Source organism: Lynx canadensis, chromosome A1 (assembly GCF_007474595.2).
Source record: "Lynx canadensis isolate LIC74 chromosome A1, mLynCan4.pri.v2, whole genome shotgun sequence".
Classification (NCBI taxonomy): Eukaryota; Metazoa; Chordata; class Mammalia; order Carnivora; family Felidae; genus Lynx; species Lynx canadensis.
Genome location: NC_044303.2, coordinates 177,618,719 through 177,642,267, shown reverse-complemented (window position 1 = coordinate 177,642,267; position 23,549 = coordinate 177,618,719). Strand labels below are relative to the sequence as shown.

At 51.6% G+C, this 23,549-nt stretch overlaps 1 protein-coding gene across 1 annotated transcript in view; it reads right to left on the bottom strand.

Moving 5' to 3' along the window:
• The window catches only part of STK10 (serine/threonine kinase 10), a 116,214-nt gene that overhangs the window by 27,266 nt on the left and 65,399 nt on the right, over positions 1-23,549 (bottom strand). The window contains 6 exon segments of the mRNA XM_030327625.1: positions 1,174-1,304; positions 3,627-4,172; positions 6,275-6,409; positions 13,691-13,772; positions 14,354-14,548; positions 15,803-15,875. Of these exon segments, the coding sequence (XP_030183485.1) occupies positions 1,174-1,304; positions 3,627-4,172; positions 6,275-6,409; positions 13,691-13,772; positions 14,354-14,548; positions 15,803-15,875 (1,162 nt within the window).

The following is a 23,549-nucleotide window of genomic DNA, read 5'->3' as shown; positions in this document are numbered from 1 at the left end:
CCAGTCTCAGTGCTGTTGCCTCCAAAATGCATGTTGCACTGACCACTTCTTCCCTCTTCTTGGTCACTGCCCCAGCCCAAGCCTACAGCCCAACTGTCCTGGACGGGGTCTCCCTGTCACCCTAAGTCCACCTTGCCCCTCTACAGCCCACACTCATACAGCAGCCAGAGCCATCTTTCATAAGGGACATGAGAGCCAGTCACTCTCCAGCTGTTTCATTCTGGCTGTGCCTGGGACAGAATCAACACTCCTCCACCCTGGCCCACAGGCCCACGTGACCTCTGCCCTCACATTCCACACTCCAGCCCTATCGTCTCAGCTCCCTAAATAAGCCCAGCAGTCACTGCTTGGGCCTTAGCCTCGCAGGCCCCTCTGTGCTCCCCCAGCCACTCCACTCAGGTTGTTTCCCACAAACAGAGAAGCCTCCGCCAGCCCAGGGCTTGCTGTCCTATCACCCACTACTTCCCTCACGGCGTGTACCACTACGGCGGATTATCTTGTGTATCCTGTGTTGGCCCATTCGGTCCAAGTTCTACAATGGCAACAGCCTCAGCTATCTGGGTCACCACCATATACCCCACCCTGGTGGGTGGGTAACTACATGGGTAGGTGGACTGATGGATGGGTGGGTAGATGAGTGGAGGGATGGGTAAATGAGTAGATGGATGGGTAGATGGGTATATGGATGGGCAGGTGGGTAGATGGATGGAAAGGTGGGTGGGTACGTGGGTGACTAGATGGGTAAGTGAGTGAATGGGTAGGTGAGCAGATGGATGGATGGGTAGGTGGATGCGTGGGTGGGAGGATGGATGGATGGTGGGCAGATGAGTGGGTGGATAGATATAGGTAGATGGATGGGTAAGTGGATGGGTAGGTGGTGGATGGTGGGTAGATAAGTGGTGGATGGATATGTGTGGGTGGGTGGATGGGTGGTGGGTAGATGAGTGGGTGAACAGGTAAATGTATGGGCAGGCGAGTGAATGAATGGATAGGTGGGTGGGCAGATGGATGGTTGAGTGGATTGGGAAGTACAGGAGCAAAACCAGTTTCCTTTTATGTCCTGATCCCTTACTTCAGAGCTGTACATAGCTCCCTAACCAAAGGAACCTACACCCTTCCCTCTCACCACACCCCCACTCTGTTACAGCCATCACTGGCCCTTCCCAGGCTTGCCTGAGAAATCGCATCTCCTCATCCTTCTTCTCATCCTCGCTGATGATCTTGGAGGTGGTGATGCTCACCTCTACGCCATCCACCACAAACTTGCGTGTCCTCTTGAGGGTTTTGTTGTGCAGCCTTGAGTCCTGGGCAGGGTAAAACCATTAGGTAAAGCTCAGGATCAGCTAGGAATCTGTGGGTGACACAGGAGTGTGGCGCAGAGCCTTCTTGGCCCCACAGCCTCGACGTCCAGATAGGACATAGCTGTCCATCATCCCCCTTTTGCCTCAAGCTTCTCAACTTGGGGTCCTGAGTGTCTGGGCTTACCACCCCCCACCCCGATCCCCCTGATCTTGGCCTTCGGATACTACTTGCTGGCCCCACACCTGGCTGCCAGCACACTCACATACAGGACATGGCACCAGAATGGTCAGGGTTCCAATCTTCCCTCTACCACCTACTGGCTCTGTGACTCTGAACAAGTCCCTTGTCCTGTCCAAGCCTCAGCTTCCTCAACTTGTCAGAGGAAGAGAACAGCAGTACTTGCCTCGCCCAAGATGGTTACAAAGGTACAGTGAGAGAATGCGTGGGGGACACAGCACAGAGCCCAGCTCATGGCAATTGTGCAGTACGTTGGTATTTATAGCTCACAGTTATTACCGTAGACCACAATCTTTTACCCAAAGTGCCAAAATCCAAACAGCCTGGCAAACTGAAGTTCATAACTGTTTTGGAAGCCAAACCTGAGCTGACCTGAACTCCACAGGAGGCCACGCCCATCCGAGCCATGAAATTATTCATGACCTCTTCCTGTGAATAACCACACATTTCAGACGCAAGCACTCACAAAACGCTGCTGGGACTCCTGGAGGTGTCCTGATTCAACTGAGAGCCCGTGGGCCTGCAGCTGGAGTCATCATGGCATCTCCCCCTCTGACCTCCACTGGCTTCCAAGGGCCTTCTAGCCAGAAAAAGGAGGGCAGGCCAGGGTGGCACCCTGCCATAGGTCTCTGCACCCTCAAAGCGTGCGCTGAACCCCCACTCCTGCTCAGCCAGGACCAGCGGACGGTCCTTACTCCCTGAGGGCTCGGCTCCCCCCACCCCCACCCCAAGGCTTCCACCTGTTCCCATCAGCCACACGTCCTAGGACCCAACCAAGACTAGCGGTGAGAAATGGGGAGCGGCTGGGAAGAAAGGTGGCCTGGGGCTGCGGCCCTCACCCTGAAACCCTGACCACAGGGCCTCCTGCCCCCGAGGTAACAAGCCCTTCATCTCACCAAGGTGTGCTGATGCAGCCCATGGACTTTTATCAGCACAGCCGCGTTCCCCGACTCACTGCCAGTCAGCCAGCAAAGGAATATTCTCAACACCCTTGAGAACAGGCAGGGGAGACCCTGCTCTGGCCTTTTTTTTTTTAATTACCTTTTTTGTTGTTGTTTTTTCTTAGTGTTTGTTTTTTGGTTTTTGTTTTGTTTTGTTTTAACTAGAGAAGAGACAGGACATCTGTCTGAAGGAAGATGATGGGCCCTGATGCTATGTGTGTAGAAGAGCCGTGTATGTCTGTGCCCGTCCTGGTGACGTGTTAGAACCATGCTATCTTTCTGGTCCTGAGGCTTATTGTTGGGCTGGCCAGCTGCTTTTCCTTCTTTCACTTCCTTTCATTTAGCAAATATTTTTGAGTCTCTACTGTGTGGTTTCCACCAAGTAAACAATGGGAGAAAAAAACCAAATGATACAGTATCTTCCCTAAAATCAGCCTTGCTTGGGGGAGATCCTCAGTGTGGCCTTAGTCAAGTGGCCAACAGTGAGTTCAAGAACACCCTGACATGTATCAGAGCAGGCAGGGGAGGGGTCAGCTCACCCTGGGGAGGTGGCCAGCCTTGCACTGGGAAAGCAGAACGGCATGTGGGGTTCAGAGCACAAAGTCCGTGGGTCTCACCAGCCCTCCACTTCCCACCTAAGCATCCATTTGCTCATCTGTACACTGAGAAATGGAACCTCCGTTTTCTTTAAAGCGCTTCAAGGTGTTGGCCTCCATGCTGAGGCCTTAAGCACAGTGGGTGCTGCCATTCACGATGTTACCCACGTCCAGAAAGGCCACTGACCCCACAGAGCGCCTTGAGCCCACTGCCGATAACCGAATCTCCTAGTCAGCAGCTGCACCACACGGTGGACCCCAAAATAAGAGAACTTCATTCCTAGACTTCTCTCCCGAATTTCACCCGGGCCTTTAACCGAACCCAACTGAAATGGCTACACAAATCGAACCAACCGCCTGGCATGACTAAATCCCAGACTGAACCCAGATATTCTGGAGATTAAACTATGAGCTGGAGCTCAAAGATCTTTCAAGAAAAGCCATCGTCACAAACCACTTAAGATGGAAGGCAGCCACCAGCTAAACGCTTTCAAAAACCAAGCCCGGCAGCAGCACAGCCCGCAGACTGCGGTACCAGAGGTGGCATTACCTTGACGGACAGGGAGCCTGTTTCTCTGTTTAGGGACAGGTCGGCTGAGAGGGAGGTGCTGTAGTCCACGCTCTGGTTGGTGGACAGGCTGCCACAGTCCGAGTCCCTCTTGGAAGGGCCCGGAGCTGCCTGGGTAGGGAGCTCCAGGCTGCCGTTGGCCAGCTTCTCAGCAACCAAGGTCTCCAGGGCGCTGCTGTTGGGACGGCTCTGGCTGGCTTTTTGGGACCTGTTGGCTGCTGGACTGAGGTCCCTGCCCTGGTCAGCGACTTGCTTCTCCCCAGAAACCTGAATTCTGGCATCCATGGACACTGGCCGGGACTTCCGGAGAGGTGCTGGCACTGCCAGGCCATTCTCGTCTCCAGGAGCCACGTCCGGGGGGCTGGCGCTTTGGGGGGATCTGTCCCCAGAGGGCTGGCTGGGCCCGTTCACGTTGTCCTGGGGCTGGCTGGGCGGCAGTGAGGTGAAAGATGATTCTTTGAGAAGCTTGTCGGTATTGAGACTCAGCTGACTCACCTCAGAAGAGTCTCGACTATGGTTCCCCAGAGGCTAGGGAAGAAAAAAAAAAAAAAACAAGTCAAGGCCATGCGATGGCATGTCCCAGGCCGGAGTCCAAGATGCAGTAGGGCTGGAGAGGCAGACACCCACGAGGTCAAGTAGGCCAGGACCCAGGAAGCAGAGGAGGTATCCTTCTCCAGTGAGCCACAGTCCTCACCACTCCCTACCGGCCAACCAACAATAAAATTACTACTTATTGTGAGTTAGTTTGGTGCCCGCTTCTCCTCCTAGGACTGGAGGCAACTGTGGCCAGCTGGACAGCTGATGCCCTGTCTAAAGGTGCCAGTGGCTACTCTGCTGCAGCTAATTGTGACAATATAAGAAAAATGGCTCCCCTGTGGACAGACCTTCCAACTGTTTTAAAACAAGCTGGAATCCGGATTTTTACCTGACACCTTCTGACTTTCCGACGGCAACTAATTCCAGTTTTTTCTTTTTTGTTTTTTTAGCTGCGTAAAAACTAAACCCAAACTATCCAGGGGCTGGACTCAGCCTATCGGCCACTGAGTTTTTAAAGTTTTGTTTTGTTTTTTCTTTAGAGCTTTTTCTTTGGGGAGAGGGGTGGAAAGTACTGGAAATGTTGCTATTGTGAAATACAACACCCAGTTCTGTGAATAAAACATAAATGTCTGATGAATGAACAAAGTGAGCACCCACTTAGCCGCCTTCCACATCAGGAATGGAACACTGCCCACCAGAGAGACCCCCCTTCCATGTCTGTCCCTCCCCTTAACATAATAGTTGTCCTGACATTGATCTCTAAGTGTTACAAGTGAGTTTGCTGGGTTTTAGATATTAATGGGATCACACCATTAGCACTCCCTTGGGTCCCAGTGGCCGCTGGTTTTTAACCTTGGATATGGAAGCTTCCAGAAGCAACTCTAATCCACCTCCTATTCAACACCCCTAGGGTGATGGTTCAGAAATTCAGATCTGATCCTATCATCCCCACACCAATGTCCTTGCCTGAAACCCTCATTAGCCGCACCGCCCTCATGACAAGGAGCAGCCTCCTACCTGCAGAGAACCCACCAACATAACTGCTTGCTGCTTCCCTCCCCAACCTCGCTGCCTGCTGCCACCTCCTGGAGCCAGGCCCCAGACCCACCACCTCCCTCTCCCACCATGGTTCTCCTACACCTGGCTGTGCCTCCTATCAGCTCAACCAGCCACTTCATTGCTCGGACCTCAGTCTTCCTATCTATTAAATGGAGCCCTGGTCCTCCTATCAGAGTTGCAGAGTGCCCAGCACGCAGCAAGGGCTCAGTAAAAGGCTGTGGCTACTGTGCTGGTTCTGCTCGTCCTCCTCAGTCTTCCCTTCTTCACCCTAGTAAGGATTCACACCAGCCTCTGGCTCCTCCCAGGATCCCGTCAACCTCCAGACAGCACCGTACTGCCCATTCCCTCTAGACAAGGCCAGCCCCTGCCTCACTCGGTCCACAACACCACCTGCACCTCAAGTTTCCCTCTTGGAAGAGGCCCTTCCCAAACAGCTTAGACCAGGGATGTAAAGCGGCAGCTCAGGACAGAATCCAGCCCACGGACATGTTTTGCTTGGCTCAGATGTTTTTAAATTTTTAAATTAGCTTTAATTTAAACTTAAATTCAGCCAAGTGCTGAAGCTGCAGATGGGTTGCAACTGTGCCAAGACATGGGTCCCCTGGGCACGTGAGAAGCCAAACAGGGTCTGTCTGGGGTACCCGGAGCCCCTCGGCTTGTTGCCTCTGGTCACGTGCAGCCTTTATCTGCATTTACCCCACAGTGTGCTAAAACATTTTCATTTTGTATGTGAGCCACAACAGGAAAAAGGCTGGGAAGTAATGACTCAGCTACCAACTTTTGAAAATTGGAAGGTCCCAAGTGAAAATCCAGATTACTGCTCTTTCCTGAAAACTTACAGAATCTGGCCAATACACTCTGCTGCCTCACCCCGGCCCGTGAGCCGACTCACGTAACCTGCGATACGGGAGCCTGTAGCCTCTAAGCCGTGGGAGAACAGGAATCCTTCCTGCACCCCAGCACGTTCCCTCTCATACCAGCCAAGGCCTGCTGGGATCCCATCCTTCCCCAGCGCCCGTTCTTCCAGGCCTTACAGACGCGGCATCAACGGAGTCCTCCTCTTCCCCCTCCTCGCGGCCATCTTCGATCTCCTCCATCACTTCGGCCTTGGCCTCAGCCACCAGCTCCCGCAGAGCCTTGTTACTGGTGACACTGCTGACGAAGGGATGCTGAGGGGGTAAGACACACCTGGATTAGAACTACTTTGGGCTGGAGGGTACAGGAGGAGGAGGCAGAGGCGGAGGGGAGACGATCTCCCAGGCAGAGAAGGCCAACGGCATCTCTGAGAGAAATGTGAACATACACTTGGTAAAGGTGGGCCAGGGGCAGCTCACAAAGTCCTGTGGGTGGTGGGAGAGTGGCTCTGCCACTCACCGGCTATGTGACACTGGGCAAGTCACTTTCCCTCCCTGAGATGCAGGCTCATCTCCAAAGTGGAGATAATAATGCCAAACCTACAGGGAGGTCGTAAGGATTAAACGAAATAATGTACAAGGAAGTGTTTTAGCCCAAACAGGCACCCCATGTATTTGCAAATTCTTAAGGCAAAGCTGTATATGTTCTATTCCTAGGCATTTACAGAAACATTGCATCTTTAAAAAAAGAAGGCTCTGGGCCCCTGGGTGGATCAGTCAGTTAAGCATCTGACTCTTGGTTTTGGCTCAGGTGATGATCTTATGGTTTGCAAATTCAAGCCCTGTGTCAGTGCAGAGCCTGCTTGAGATTCTCTCTCTCTCTCCCCCTGTCTCTTTCTGCCCCCTCTCTCTGGCTCACTTGGAAGGAAGGAAGGAAGGAAGGAAGGAAGGAAGGAAGGAAGGAAGGAAGGAAGGAAGGAAGGAAGGAAGGAAGGAATAGAGAGAGAGAGAGAAAGAGAGAGAGGAAGGAAGGGAGAGGGAAGGAGGGAAGGAGGGAAGGAAGGAAGGAAGGAAGGAAGGGGAAAGAAAGAAGGTTCTTTCACACACCTTGCAAAACAGCAAAGTTTTCAAGGCCTCAGCAGATGTTACATCAGCACAAGCATCTCCCTGGTAGAAATCTGTCCTTGGGCACCCAACCCCCAGCACCAGGAGTGTGTATGGCGGCGGCGGGGGGGGGGGGACAGTCATTAAATTGGAGTTTGCTCATTTGAAATGTAGAGGAAGGCTCCGAGGACATCTGCCACCTTTACGGTCAGAAAATTTATCAGCGGAGGAACAGTGTCAACGAGATTGCAGGGAAGTATGTAAATGACGAAGAATAAATTTTCTAGCACCCTGTAAACACATTCACAACTGATAGGTCCATTACAAATCATTTTTATCTGCTTGTTCGTTTACAACAGTTCATTTGTGGAGGCTCACGAGGCACCACCCCATTCCACTTGGTCACCTAACTCTGCACATGTGAAAAGCACCAAACCTCACTCCTTTTAAAGAGCCCTACACCAGCCGGGCTTTCTCTAGTCCAAACTAGTAAAGAGTTTAAGTATTTCATCTCTTTCCTTTCTCTCCCGTGCTCCCATTGACTATCTGATTCCTGCCACAGCCACATGCTGTGCCACGTGCTGAGATCTGAGATAAGGCTCAACAACAGGATAGGCAAGGTCCTTGCCCCTACGGGCTTGCAGCTGAGGGGGAGAGACAACAGACGCGTGGCCAACCCACAAACAGGATCACGTCAGATCAGGTAATGGGACAGCAAGAGGCTGGAACCGCGTGGGCCTGGGCTGGGCGGTGGAGGCTACTTAGTCTGCGGTCAGCGGGGCCTCCAAGAGGAGGTGATATTTGAGCTGAGACCTGAGGGAGGTGAAGGGGCTGGCCAGGGAAAGATCTGGGCACGGAGAATTCCAGGCAGGGGGAGCAGCAGAGCGCGAGGGCCCTGGGGCAGGACTGAGCTTGTGTGCTGGAGGCACGGCTAGAAGTCCGAGGAGGGGCCAGAGGAGGAAGGGCAGGGTGGTGCATGCAGGGTCCCCCCAGCCGTACTGAGAAACTGAGACTTTCTTCTCGGAAGCTGCTGGAGGGCGCAGCAGAGCAGTGGTATTAACACTCACCCCTTAAAGGGAGCAGTCTGGCTGCTGTGTGGTTCCAAAAGGGCTTGAGTGTGGTTCCAAAAGGGCTTACTAATCATGCGAGGCAGGAGAGTGTAGTGGTTAGAGTACTGGCTTTACATTCTGCAGCCAGGGTGCCTGGGATGAAATCCTGCTTCCACCACCACCTTGGGCAAGTCGCTTAACCTCTCTAAGCCTCAGCGTGCTCATCTGTATACTGGGAATAACAGTATGGTTGTGCGAAGCATTACAGAAGTGCTCCAAGTATGGCAGCTATCATCCACATCGTTGTTATCGCCTCCAACACCATTTGCCGCCACCATCGCTGCCACTGTCACCACCACGACCACCGTCACCACCAGCAGCAGCATAGCTGGAGAAGCCTTCATGGCTCAGTTTGCACCCCCAGCCAACCCTATTCCCTCCTGCATCCCCACAGGGCACAGCTTTTGGGACGGAGGGTGAGAATCAGTTCCCGAAGGTTCCCGAGCCTCACACTGCACAACCTCACGCATGAATTTGAGCAGGAAGCCACAGGACACTTCCCTGCAGTTGCTGAAGCAGATGTGGCAGAGGCAAAGAATGCAGGCACAGGCTTCTGGAAATACCAGGTTTTCATCGGGGCACACTACATACTGACCAAATCAGTGGCTTTTCAGCATGGCCAGGAGTCTTTCTTGAGGCAGGACAATCTGCCCCACTGCCTCCCACGAGCACCCCAGGGTCCTTAGGAAGCAGAGGCGGAAGCCATGGGGAAGAAAGCCCTCTGACAGAGGTGCGGGTGAGCTGGGCAGTTGCCCTGGATGCCAACCCCGGAATCCCCAGGCAAGTGGGGCTGACAGGGCAGATCCTCCAGTGGCTGATTAGGCCCAGAACACTGCTGTGTAAACAGCCCTGGCAGAGAAAAAGCACAGACAACCTCCCGCACTGCCTCAGCTCGGCTACCTCCAGGGACGTGTCTAAAAAGGACAACACCCAAACCGTCGAGGCCCAGCAAAGAGACAGAGAAGTCCTGCAAGGAGGGCTGGGGCCTTCCCAGGCGGGAAGCACAGTGTGTGCCAGCACGGGGACAGGCCAGTCCGGGTACACGGGTCACCGGAAAGGTGCTCAGGCACCCCTGCAGGAGGCCCACATCGGAGGGGAGCTCGGCCGTCTGCTCCTTGGGGAAGAGGCACAGCTGTTCAGTGGCATTTCTACAGGGTGCCCCACGATGCCACACAGCTGGCCAACCGGCACCTTCCCCCCTGGCCAGGAGCCCTCCCGCCACCTATACAGACATTCTTTCCAAGAGCAGGAGCCTAGCTTTCCTCTGTATACTGAGAAACCACCTGCCAGGGGTCCTACACGCTGAGGCTGGCTTTAGACAACACCAGATACCCCTTTCCAGGTTTCAGTTGTCAGCATCTGTTCAATTCACCCCCGGCTAACCTTTTCTCTCGTTCTTGTTCTCTTCGTTCCTTCCTTCTCTCCTTTGTTCATTCGGAGAGGAGGCTTACCAGAGTGGTCAAGAGAACAGGCTTCGGAAGGAGACAACCAGGATCAATATCCCAGCTCTGTCTTTTATAAGCTGTGTGACCTTGTGCCGGCTACCTAACCTCTCTGTGCTTCAGTTTTAGCATCTGTTTGATGGAAATCTGAACAGTTCCTACTTCATAGGGTTGTCACAAGGATTAAATTGGTTAACATTTGCTAAACATTTAGAATAGTACCTGGCATGGACAAAGGGTTACACAACAGTTTGTTAAGTAAAAATAAGTAACTGTACTTAATGAATACTTGCTGAGGGCCCCCTATATATCAGACACTGTCCTGGATGCTTGGGACAGACCAGTGAACAAAACAGACTGCTGTCCTCCGAGAGCTGACATGCTGGTCAGGGAGATTAACAGTACACTTAATAAACAAGTAAGCCATGGAAAAAAATCAAAAGTAGGGCAGGGAAAGGAGAATTAGGAATATGTGGGGGGTGGGGTGGCAGGTTTGCAGTCTGAAATAGGATAGTTGGTGGAAGCCTCACTGAGAAGCCAGCATCTGAGACAATACCTTAAAAAGGAGAGTCATTCCTGGAAGTGTCAGGAAAACACATCACAGGCAGTGTGAAGAGCTGTGCAAAGGCCCTGAGGTAGTTGTATGCCTGGAGTGTCTGAAATACAGCAAGAAGGCCAGAGTGGATGGCAGTGAGTGAGGGGGCCAGAAGAAGGCAGAAGGTCTAAGGGGTCAAGATGGGGTGGGTAGATCATGCAGGTCCCTGCAGGACACCGAGACTCTGGGTGATAGCCTGAGCGAGAGGGGAGCCAACGAGGGAGGGACGGGAGGTTTCCCTCTGGCTGCTGCGCTGAGTACAGACTGAAGGAGGGCAGAGAGACCGGTGAGGAAGCAATCATCCAAGCGAGAGACACTGATGGCAGCTCAGACCCGTGGCTGCAATGGAAGACGTGAGAAGTGATCGGATTCTGGACATGTTTTGAAGGCAGGGACCACAGGACTTCCTGACCGAACGGACATGGAGCATGCAAGGAAGAAAGGTATGAAGGATGCTTGCACGGTCTGGGGCCCGCCGGCTGAGGGGACGGGTTGCCACGGACTGAGACAGGACGGCCACCGGTGGAAGCGGAGGGCACGCGGGTGTGGACGTCCGCGTGGCAGTGGAGCGTAAACGGCTGGGCGCAGACGTGGGGCAGGTGGGGCTGCGTGGGCTACAGGGGAAAACATGGCCGTCGCTGTAACTGGGGTGGGACCCTCGAGGTGAGTGGAGGCGGGGGACGAGGCCCTGATGCGTTTCCACGGTGAGCAGTCACAGGGAAGAGGAGCCGGTGAAGGGCATGGAGGAGGAGTGACGGGCGAGAAGGTGTGGGGACCCGGAAGCCAAGCGCTGGCAGGGGTGAGGACGAGCATCGGCTGTGGCCACGGCGGCCGGGTCCCCAGGGGCGAGCACTGAGGCCGGAGCCCACCACCGCGTCCGACAACGTAAACGTCACTGATGCTGCTGACGAGAGCGACAACAAACTCAACGAGTATACACTGAGCACCTGACGTGCCGGCCACGATGCTAAAAACAGTACGTAAAGAATCTCATTCACTCACACGATTCCGTTAAGTGAGCGCTATCCACATCTCACAGACGAGGAAACTGAGGCACAGAGCGAGCGCCACTCACGTGCCGGGTGGTCAGAGCCTGGGTTACTAATCACCACGGGACACGGTCCCCAAGAATCTCTGTGCAAGCGAGCAAGTGAATTGGAGACCAACGTGAGCTCAAGGCAGAACAGGGGGTCGGGGTGGGGAGGCTGAGGGGCCGGGAGGAACCTCCCAGAAGCAGGCAGATACAAGGGGCATGAGCGGCTCTGCAGGGGGGGCACTGGGAAGCCGAGACCTGAGGTCTACCTGTCACTCAAAGCCGGGTGACCTCAGCAAGTCACGGTCTACCCTCCCACACCCAGAGATAAAGCGGCACGCGGAAAAGGCTGACGGCAGCCTAAGCCAGGTTTTATTGATCTCAAGGGATCTCTCCTTTCTTCTGCAACCCTTTCTGTCTCACGCTGAAGACCCCCTGGCAGGACATTTTTTCCAACTACGGAGTAAAAATTCCTGGCTCAGCCTGAGGCTTTAGGGCTGCCATGTGGGAACGGAGGACAGCTGGTCTCTTCTCCGTGGAATGTCCTGACTGTCCCAGAGGCCGGATGTTATCAGGCCAGGAGGCTCTGCTTACAGGAAACAATCCGGCCCCAACGGCGACGCCCCCGCCCCCCTCCCCCCACCTCTGGCTTCCCCACCAACCAGCACACAATACCCAGAAAATGAGGCCTCAGGATACTCCAGACATTGGAATTCAATGCATCACTCAGCAAGCTGGCCCTTAGCTAAGCACTTGACCGTATCTTCATACTTAACCCTCACAGCTACCTGGTTAAGGGGGACACTGCTATTATCCCATTTCAGAGCAAGAACAGGGTCACAGATAAGTGAAGCCAATTTCCTAGGGTCTTACCGCCAGTAAGTGGCGAGCTGGGATTTGAACCCAGGACCTTACAACCACAGTCCACACACTTAATCGCTGTGCTGCACACCCCAGAGGGATGCACTGTAGCCCAGCATGTCGACCGGGGGCCCAGTGTCTGGCACACGGCAGGTACGCAGGGAGAGTGGCCGATCGTGAACAAAGCCTCGGTGCTTGGTGTGGCCTCTTGGTCCCTCCCCCCCAGCACACATCAGAGGCTGGGTCACACACGCGGAAGAACCAGAGGGGGCAGGGTGTGGAGGAGCGGCCCCTCCCCAGCACCCAGGCCACTGTCTCTCCATCTCCCATCAGCATTGATGGCATGGGGACAGCAACTGGCCCACCTGAGGATGGCTGGGCAGGTGATATGTGCCACTGTCAAAACACAAGGCACTAGCCCAGGCAAAGAGCAGCTCCCAGCTGCCCCCAATATTTCGAAAAGCTTCTAGGAAACCACCGTCACCTTCCCCATGCTAAGGCCGGAGGTTCCTCACATGGCAGCCAGAGGGGCCCTTGTAAGTATAGGTCAGACGCCGTCTCCCCAGTCCAAATCCTCAGGGGCGCCCCACTGCACACAGGGTAAAGCTCAAGTCCTGGACCCCGCGTGACCCTGTGCGACATGGCCCTTCGTGCAGAAAAGAGCGAGCGCGGCAGCCTGCCTGCCCCCCTTTGAAGGGCCTGCTTCCGCCACCGGTCCTTAGCAAGCCGCTGGAAACTTGGGTTTGGGGAGGGGTCCACTGTGAAGGGACAGGAGTGGCTCGCTCTGCCTAAACTGTTTGCACAGACGGTATGGTTCACGCTGAGCACCTGCCTTCCTTCTGGGGTCTGTGTCCTGCTGCAAAGCATCAGAGTAGTGAGCGTGCCGTGGCGGTACGGGTACCCTCTCGGCAAACCATCCAAACTTCAGGTGGACAGACCACACGCCTCTCTGATCTCTGCCCTCACCCCTGGCTCGGTGCCTTGGCCTCCTAGCCCTTCCCAGCCATGCTCACAGGCCAGGCCTTTGCCTCCACTCCCCAGGACCACTTACCTAGTCCCCTCCCCCACTCTGGGTGTCTGTTCACACAGAGCCCCTCCATGCCCTCCTTTTATCGGGGAGCAAACCCTCCCAGGCCCCCCTCTTCCTGAGCTGTTTTATTTTTCTCCCCCCCTTCATGTGCACCTACCCGCTGTCTGCGGCCTGTCTCCCCCAGTAGAACATAAGCTGTTTGAGGACAGGCTCTGGGGGAGCCTCCACACGACAGCCCTCCCAGGACAAGAGCAGGCACTCAGGAGGCGCCCAGCGAGAATCAGCTGATGAATAAATGGTTGCTCCTGTGGTCACCCGAGCTGAGGAGAAACACACCCAGCTTCCAGGCCATCTCCTGCCTCCAAAGCAAGGGCAGGGCAGAGGGGGCAGGCCGCCACCCCCGGGAGAGGGGCACCTCTTACCTCCAGAAGCTGCGCAGCATTGGGCCGGGTCTCTGGGTTCTTATCTAGGGCCACCTTCAGGAAGTCTCGGAACTCCACAGACCTGGGGGGGTGGGGGTGGGGGGCGCCCACCGGTGGCAGCAGTCAGCTCCAAGTAGGGCAGAAACTGAGAAAATTCTCCCCGTCGCACACTCTACTCTCCTGGGAGTTGTGTGCTTCCCAAACACAGCCCTCAAAGACAAAGGCGCCTTCATGAGCTAAAGCGGTGAAGGCTACAGGGTTTTCACGATGACCTTTTCATTGTGAACATCACCGTACAGACGGGATGTGGAAATCAGAGAGCAGGGACTTGCCCAAGGCCACACGGTAATACACAGAAGTGCAGGGACTTATGCCCGAGCCTCAGTTCCCAGCCCAGGGTCGTGCCATGTGGCTGCTGGGGCTCATTTAGGCACTTACTCCCACAGCGGGATCTGGCTTGTGGGATCACCCAGTCTGCTTTGATGGACAACCCATGTCCAGAGCACGTGGAGGGCCCGGGTAGCTCAGAAAGGCCCAGAGACCTCCAGGCCCCGACTGCTCCCCCACTCTGGGCACTCCACCCACCCAATCCCACCTGCCCTGTGACCCAGGCCTGCTGGCCATGCAACAAACACCCTCAGGCAGACAGGCCTTGCTCCTTACCACTTAGAAGGCGTGAGCAGAGTGGGGGGATCCGACTTGGCAATCTTGAGCAGGACCCGCATGGGGTTGAGCTCATGGTGCGGGGGCTCGATCTGGGCCATCTCAATCAGAGTGATGCCCAGGGACCAGATGTCAGCTTTGTAGTCATACGGGGTGTCCTTCATGGTCTCACACATCACCACCTCGGGGGCCATCCTGAACCAACCAAGGGATAACACAGGGCTAAGAACCTGGCCTTCATAGGCCCTTCTCAGAGACTCGGGGTCAGGACCACCACAAGCCAGTGTCAGAGAGCTGGCAGCACTCCTGAATCACGATTTGCATTGCTGTCCATCCCATTGTCTTCCTTACGATGGTCTTCACTCAGTAAGATGCCTTCAAGGAGCTCCAATGCCATGTCCCGCTGCAGTTCCCGAAGCCTACCACAAGATGGCAGCAACAATCCAGAACACAGAGTCCTGGGGAAGGGGTGGGTAGAGGCAGAGGGAAAGGTGCCCAGAAAAAACTGGGGGCACAAGGTGGGGGGTGTGGAGAGAATACACCAGCACAGACAGAACGGATGGGAGAGAACAGGAGAAAGAGGAATGAAAGGGCAGAGAGAGAGAAAGAAAGGGTGAGTAATAAGCAAGCAAGAAAGGAGCCTAACTCCACAATGAGAAGTAACGCACATGAAAAACAGAAAGCAGTTAGGTGTGAAACTGAGAGAGGTTTTTTGTTTGGTTTGGTTTTTTTTATTTTGTTGCCTTTTTTTTTTTTTTTTTTAAGTAATAGTTTGGGGAAAGAAGGAAACACAATGGCCTAGAGAAGCCCAGAGAAACTTCACAGGAGGGTAGGAATTGAACTTATTCATCCTCACAGTCCCAGCCCAGGGCCTCACATTCAATCTGTACTTGTTCAATTAATTAAGAATTAAACCATTTTCAGGGCATCTGGGTGGCTCAGTCAGTTAAGCACCCCACTCTTGATTTCAACTCAGGTCATGATCTCACAGTTCATGGGTTCAAGCCCCACATCGAGCTTTGTGCTGACAGCACGCAGAGCCTGCTTGGAATTCTCTCTCTCCTCTCTCTCTGCCACTCCCCCACTCACACATGCGCTTTCTCTCTCTCTCAAAATAAATAAACTTAAAAAAAAAAAAATTAAACCATTTTCTAGGGGTTCCCATTGAGGTGTCCCTAATGGAGTATTTTCTATACACATCATCGCATTTCATCCTCTCAACAACCTGTGAAGTAGGTGCTGTTCTATCCCTGATTTCATAGAGGAGGAAACGGAGGGACAAGGAAGCTAAGCAACTTGGCCAAGGTCACAGCACTCGTGAGTGGTGGAGACCAGGCTCAGACCCAGCAGGCTGACTCAGGAGCCCTTGACGCGGCCAGAGGTCACCTTGGGGAGTCGGAGGTTGAGCCTTCAGTCTACCATTCCCTTTCCAGAAACTGCACAACTCACCAGTAAGGCGTTCCTATGAAGGAATCTCGTTTCTGCAGAGTTTTCAGATTCTTGGCAGACACACCAAAGTCAGCTGCAAGACAAAAATCAGATACAGTATTTGATGGACATTCCTCCACCCACAGTGCTGGGGTGTGAACTCAAGAGACAGACGTTCCAAGTCAATTAACAGATGCCATTTCCTATCTAGCAAATTTTTGATCATTAAAAATATATCTACTGCTGGAAGGATATATTGAGACATGCAATTTCCTTCTTGCTAATAACGGTATAAATTGAAGGGCCTTTCAGAAAAGTAGTGGGGCAATAAATTGCAAGAACCTTTAAAATATCTATACACTCTTGTGACGCAGTAATCCCAAACCTAGATATTTACCCTAATGAAATCTCAAATATAAAAAAAATTATGCAGAACGATGTTCATCCAAGTGCTATTGTAATAGTGACAAATTAAAAAGAACCATAATTATTCAGCTTTCAGAGAGTGATTTTAGCCAGAAATAATTGTGCCTTGGTTAAAGCTCACTGGCTATGATACTGTCTCTGCACAAAGCTGAGGGAGTGACTTTAAAACTTCTTATGGGGGCGCCTGGGTGGCGCAGTCGGTTAAACGCCCGACTTCAGCCAGGTCACGATCTCGCGGTCCGTGAGTTCGAGCCCCGCGTCGGGCTCTGGGCTGATGGCTCAGAGGCTGGAGCCTGTTTCCGATTCTGTGTCTCCCTCTCTCTCTGCCCCTCCCCCGTTCATGCTCTGTCTCTCTCTGTCCCAAAATAAATAAACGTTGAAAGAAAAAAAAATTTTTTAAAAACTTCTTATGTAAGAAATAAAGAAAATAAAACTTCTCATATACTATATTGTCTTCTCCAAAAAGGACTTATGATGGCATATCAAACACACACACACACACACACACACACACACACACACACACACGCAAACTAAGAAATTGAGAGAGAGGTAAGAAAGATAAGGTAAAGGGTAAACAACTGAGCAGATTAAGGAAAGTGTGATGGGGCATCTGGGTGGCTCAGTCAGTTAAGCATCGACTCTTGATTTCAGCTCAGGTCATGATTTCACGTTCATGAAACGGAGCCCCGCATCAGGCTCTGTGCCGACAGTGCTGCGGACCCTGCTTAAGACTCTCGCTCCCTCTGCCTCTGTCCCTCCTCTGCTCGCTCTCTCTCTCTCTCTCTCTCAAAAAAGAAAAAAAGAAAAAACAAAAAGTAAAAAACAAAAAGTACTGGCATATGACGGAGTATTTTATAGGCATTAAAATTAGTTTTGAAGTATTTTTATTCAATATTTTAACACTAATTACACGTACGAATACATATCAATATTAAATGTTTAGTATGTATTTAACATTTGATATTATTTAACATGTATTTAAACATGTCAATATTTAACACCATATTAAGATATTGTATTTATAGACTTAGAAGGTGCAGCAGGAAAGGGGAGGACGCACAGTTGAACAGTGTGTGGTCGGCTCGATGCTCCCTTCCCCCACAAAAAAAGGGCAAAATATACATGAACTGACTTGAAGGAAATACACCAACTGGCTAAAATGGTTGTGTGTGGATCATGAGACCAGGCTAGGTTTCTTCTACTTTTCTGAATTCTTCAGGTTTCCCATGATGAACATACAAGACTTTCAGGACTAACAAAAATTAAATGTATCTTTAAGCCATCCAACAGCACCAGCCAGTCTTCCTTCACAAGCCCAATACTAAGAGAAGAGTCCAATGCCACATGCTCAGTTGGAGCATGTGACTCTTGATCTCGGGGTTGGGAGTTCAATCCCCATGTTGGGCATAGGGACTACGTAAAAATAAAATCTTTTTGGGGGTGCCTGGGTGGCTCAGTCGGTTTAAGCGTCCAACTTCGGCACAGGTCATGATCTCACGGTTGGTGGGTTTGAGCCCCACGTCAGGCTCTGTGCTGACAGTTCAGAACCTGGAGCCTGCTTCGGATTCTATGTCTCTCTCTCTCTATGCCCCTCCCCGCTTGCACTCTGCACGTGTGCATGCGCTCTCTCTCCCTCTCTCTCAAAAATAAAAATTAAACAAAAATTTTTTAATAAAATCTTAAAAAAAGACTTTTTTTTAAAGCATTCCAACTAGTAAGTTAACATAAACTTTTGTATGACAGAAAAAACAGGTAAGTTTCATCTTGATTAGAAAATAAATTCAAGGGGCGCCTGGGTGGCGCAGTCGGTTAAGCGTCCGACTTCAGCCAGGTCACGATCTCGCGGTCCGTGAGTTCGAGCCCCGCGTCGGGCTCTGGGCTGATGGCTCAGAGCCTGGAGCCTGTTTCGGATTCTGTGTCTCCCTCTCTCTCTGCCCCTCCCCCGTTCATGCTCTGTCTCTCTCTGTCCCAAAAATAAATAAACGTTGAAAAAAAAAAAAAAAAAAAGAAAATAAATTCAAGAGGAAGCAACACCTTGAGCAGACTGCTGCTGCTTAATTCAAAGCAAGACAAGTTGCAAAGCTGTTACAACTGCCAGCCGCCCCAGAAGCCTGTCTAGGTCTTGAAATGAGCTGGCCCGAACCACAGTCACATAACAACTGCTGTCCTGGAGAGCTTGAATCAGACCCACAATTTCAAACCAGGAAGGAGCATAATGCTAAGAGCATAGGCCTGAATACCAGAGAGCTGGTTCCAGTCTCAGCTCTTCTTTTTTTTTTTTAAACATTTATTTATTGTTGAGAGAGAGAGACAGAACATGAGCAGGGGAGGGCCAGAGAGAGAGGCAGACACAGAATCTGAAGCAAGTTCCAGGCTCTGGGCTGTCAGCACAGAGCCCAACGCAGGGCTCGAACTCACAAACTGCGAGATCATGACCTAAGCTGAAGTCAGATGCTTAACCGACTGAGCCACCCGGGTGCCCCCGGGCTCTTCTTTTTCATTGGTTCATTCACCTATTCATCAGGGTGCCACCTGGAGGCAGACATCAGCCAGGAGCAAACTAAGTCCTTGCCCTCGGCAGCTCAAAGTTTAGTGGTGGAAGGAGAGGACAACCGGACAAACACCAGTAAGTACATATTCCTAACTGTGTAAAGGGTGGAAAGATGGGATAGGCAGTCTACGGTCAGAGAAGTGAGAGAGAGAGAGAGAGAGAGAGAGAGAGAGAGAGAGGGAGAGAGAAGGAGAGAGAGAAGGAGAGAGAGAGGGAGAGAGAGGGAGAGAGAGGGAGAGAGAGACAGTGAGCGGGAGAGAGCACAAACAGGGAAGGAAGGAGTGAATATTAACTGAACATCTATTATGTGCCAGGCATCCATTCATTCAACACATATTAATTGAACATCTATTATGTTCTAGGTGCAGGAGTGAACCAAAATCTTCACCCTAGTGTGGCTTGTTACTCTAGCAGTAAAAACAGGCCCTCCACAAGCCCCACGGCAGGTGAGAGGCAGACGGGCGGTTCTTTTAGACAGGAGGTCAAGATCTGGGGGAAGAGATTTACAGACAGGGATGACAAATGGGCTGAAGGGCCTGGAAGGGGCAAGGCAGAGTGGCTAGAGGGAGAGGAGGTGGCAGCAGATAAGGCAGGAGACAGGCAGGGGTCAGGACAGTTAGTACACCTCTGACCCTCAGTTTCCCTGTCTGTGATACAGGGGTGGTGATTCCGTAGAACTACTCTGTAGGGTTGCCACGAGGATTCAATGACACACACGAGTCACTCAGCTCCAAGCCCAGCGCTGTGTAAATGCCCTGTCCATGGGGCACGTGAGCCAGCAGACTCAAGAATCTTAGACTGGAGCCTGGCCGAGGGTCCTGGGAATGGTCAGGAAAGCTGGTCTCTGAGCCCGGCCAAGGCTAAGTAGATGGTAGGTGCTCCGTCAGCTGATAACAGGCCCGGAGGGACCAACGGCTGTGGCAGAGTGAAGTTCAAAACCAGGAAACCCACAGGAGAACCTGGCTCTGCTGAGGACTACCTGGGAGGCCAGGACAAGTTGCCACCTCTCCGGGCTCCTGGGTAAGAACGGGGGGGGGCCTGCCTTACCTCCTCCCTACGCGGCCCCTGCAAACACCAACAACGGCCAGCACAGATTTCCTAGGAAATCTTTTGGGAACAACAGTGACTGCCTCTCAGACCCAGCGTGAGGCTCCCTGGAGGGAGGCAGGAGGCACTCCCCCACCAGGGTCTCCATTCCCCGCCTGAGAAGAAAGAGGAAAAGCAGAAACCACCACAGTTTTGCAACGACACACAGCTGGTCTCCAAGGCCCTCCCTTAGGCATGAGCCAGCCAGCCTCCTGGATGGTGGCTACTTCCCCTTCTGCCCCACGTCTGCCCCCCAAGACGGGGCCCACCCAGGAGGGTGGGGCGGCCCCTCCCGACAGCCCTGGGACTTCAGGCTGCCTGAATGGTGTTTACAGGAGGTGTCCCCTGACAGGTGGGGGGCTGCCTCCGACAGCTCAAAGGGGCTTTTCCCCATGCAGTCTCTTCTAATGCAAACACTCCTCTGTCCTTCTCCCGTTTCACAAGGATCAGAAGCAAGGGCAGCAGGTGGAAGGTGGGGCCTGTTTCATAAGTTATCATCTCCATAAGGAAAGAGGTCATTTCTGCTGTATCCAGAGCTGCACTGCGGGCACAGCTGGCACAGGAAGTACAGCTGAATCAATGAATGGACAGACTTTGCTAGACCGCATCTTATGTTTGGGAAAAAATAACTGGTTTGGGGTGCCTGGGTGGCTCAGTCAGTTAAGTGTCCGACTCTTGATTTCAGCTCAGGTCACGATCTCGGGGTCACAGCATCGAGCCCCGCATCAGGCTCCATGCTAAGGGTGGAGCCTGCTTAAGATTCTCTCTCTCTTCCTCTGCCCCATTCCCCTGCTCGCTCGCTCACTCTCTCAATGTCTAAAGCAAACAAACTAACAAATAAATAAATAATAAATAAAACTGGGTTTTAAGAAATATATCTGTTGCTTCTCCAAAGAGATTGTTTAAAAAAAAAGAAAGAAATATATTTGACACAGCGATTCTCTTTCTAGAAATAGATTCCCCCAAATCATGTTTATAATATATATGGAAGCTTACAGAAGCATTATTGGAAAGAGTAAGGAATTGGAAAGCACCCAGTTGTTGCCAAAGCTGAGCTGGCAAAGGAGTTAGAAAAACTGTGATGCGGCCCAGCCGTGAACTAGTATGCAGCCCTTAAAGAGAATGAGATTGCAGGGGCACCTGGGTGGCTCAGTCAAGCGTCCAACTCGTGCTTTCGGCTCAGGTCACCAACCCAGGGTCATGAGATCGAGCCCCACATGGGGCTCCACGCTGAGTGTAGAGCCTGCTTGATAGTCTCTCTCCCCCCACCCCCCGGCCCTCTCCCCCACCTGAAAAAATACATATATCAAAAAAAAAAAAAAAGGAGATTGCATTTGTATGTACTAACTTGGGACTTCATCCATAACATGTTGCCCTGAACATGATGGTGATTGATGCATATGATAGAACGTACAGAATTCCAGTTGTATTTTAAAAGAAAGACATACACATACTGTGTGCACACATACACCCACAAACACAGAACAGGGTCTGTGAGGTTATACATCAAACCTAATGGTAACCACCTCCCCAGAAGCAGGATTTGGGGAGAGCACACAAGGGGGTCTTACATTTTTCTTTTAAACATTTTTTTAACGTTTATTTATTTATTTTGAGAGAAAGAGACAGAGAACGCATGTGCTCCCAAGCCGAGGAGGAGCAGAGAAAGCGAGGGAGATAAAGAATCCCAAGCAGGCTCCTCATTGTTACAGTTCGTGAGACCACGACCTGAGATGAAATCAAGAGTTGGATCCCTTTAACCAACTGAGCCACCCAGGTGCCCCGGGTCTTACATTTTTTAACTTTAGATGCTTTTATTCTTTAAAATGTTTCTGATAAAGAGGACACCGCTTTTCTGGCTTAAAAAGCTGAAATGCACGTAGCAGAAGTCTTTTAGGTTTGTGGGTTCTTGTTTTTGCTTTTTGAGTAAAACCCAGTGGGAGCCAGGATGTGGTGAGAGAACTTCACACTCGCCGGGGGTGAGCTGCGCACACTGGACGGAGGGCACACTGACTGCAGGGATTAGCAAAAACCTGACACGCTGCACACGCCCAACAGTCGTAACAAACGCTAATATTTACTGAGAACTTGCCAGGTGCACAGCACTGTGCAGACTTCTGCACATCACTTACATCTTCCTCTGCAAATCATTTTGCATATCATGTGCATATATATATCCCTGTGCAGATCATTTATAGCCAGGACCCTTGGAGCAGGGAAAATTATTATCCCCCTTCTCTACAGATGAGAAAACTGAGGAGCTTGCAGATGGTTACCCAGCTCTAAGGACAGACATATGCTAAGTCTGTGCTTTTTTTTTTTTTTTTTTTTTTAATGTTTATTTTTGAGAGACAGAGACAGAGTGCAAGTGGGGAAGGGCCAGGGAGAGGGAGACACAGAATCCAAAGCAGGCTCTGGGCTCCGAGCTGGCAGCACAGAGCCTGATGTGGGGCTCGAACCCACGAACCGTGAGATCATGACCTGAGCTGAAGTCGGATGCTTAACCGACTGGGCCACCCAGGCATCCCGAAGTCTGTGCTCTTTACCACTACCAGGTTCTACCATTCTGTGCGCAGAAAAAATATTGAAAGGAAGACTAGGGTGGTGCATTGTGGCAACATCAGGAATGACTTTCACGTCCTTCTTTGTGGGTCTTATTCCAGACTGTCTGGAATTCTAGACTGTCCAGACTGTATCAATCTATTATACTCGTTTATAAATATGTTTTTCTTATGACCAAAGCAATGCTGCTTATCAAAAATCCAAACATTTACAGATTCGGAAGTCTCCATAATCCTGGCAGAGATAAACACTTTAAGTGTTTGCTGCACACAGCTCCACGTTTATTTACATAAATAAGAAGTATATGCGTAAATAAAAATACTTTAGAAAAATAAAACCAGATGAAGCCTACTATCTTGCAGCTTGTGTTTTGTCCCTTCACGGTGCGTACATACATTTTTACAAGAGATTACACATTTCCTACAATTTTCAGTAGCTGAAGAAGACTTCATTGTAGGATAGTACCATAACTCTACAGGAATAAGCTGGATCATTTCTCATTTCTTGCTGTTACAAATATTGTTGCAATGGGTATCACTGTACGTATCTTCCTGTACATAAATCCCACATATTACTTTTATAAACAAAATAAAATCACACAATGTAAGAAGTTATATATTATACACACACACACACACACACACACACACACACACAGCCGTGAACTTAGACTGTAGGGAGATATGTAACAGAAACTCTCATCTGTCCCCTTAACTGCAGATGACCAAAAGAATCCAAGGTAAGAGGAGCCTTTTCCCAGATAATGTCAGGCCAGTTAAAGGCAAACCACCTTCCCTCCTGGACCCTCTACCCCAGGCCAGTGAGTCTGTCGGCCAGCATGGTCAGGGCTTACCCTGGGATTTAGGTCTGAGAACCTTCTAGGTGGTCCTCAACCACAGGGTGCTGTGTGTTCCAGGATGTTTGAAAGTGGGTGGGGGTGGTCTGGCTGTCACATGAAGGCGAGTGTTCCTGCCATTTCACGGGGGAGAACCTCCTAAGGTAAAAATGGTCTCATCTAAAATGCCAGCAGTGGTCCCGTGGACAAACCCCAGCCAGGGTCCTCATGGTGCCGACAGGGAAGCGAAACCTAGAGAGGGTGAGGGACCCGCTGAAAGTGAGCCGGGGACAGGAGAAAACAAA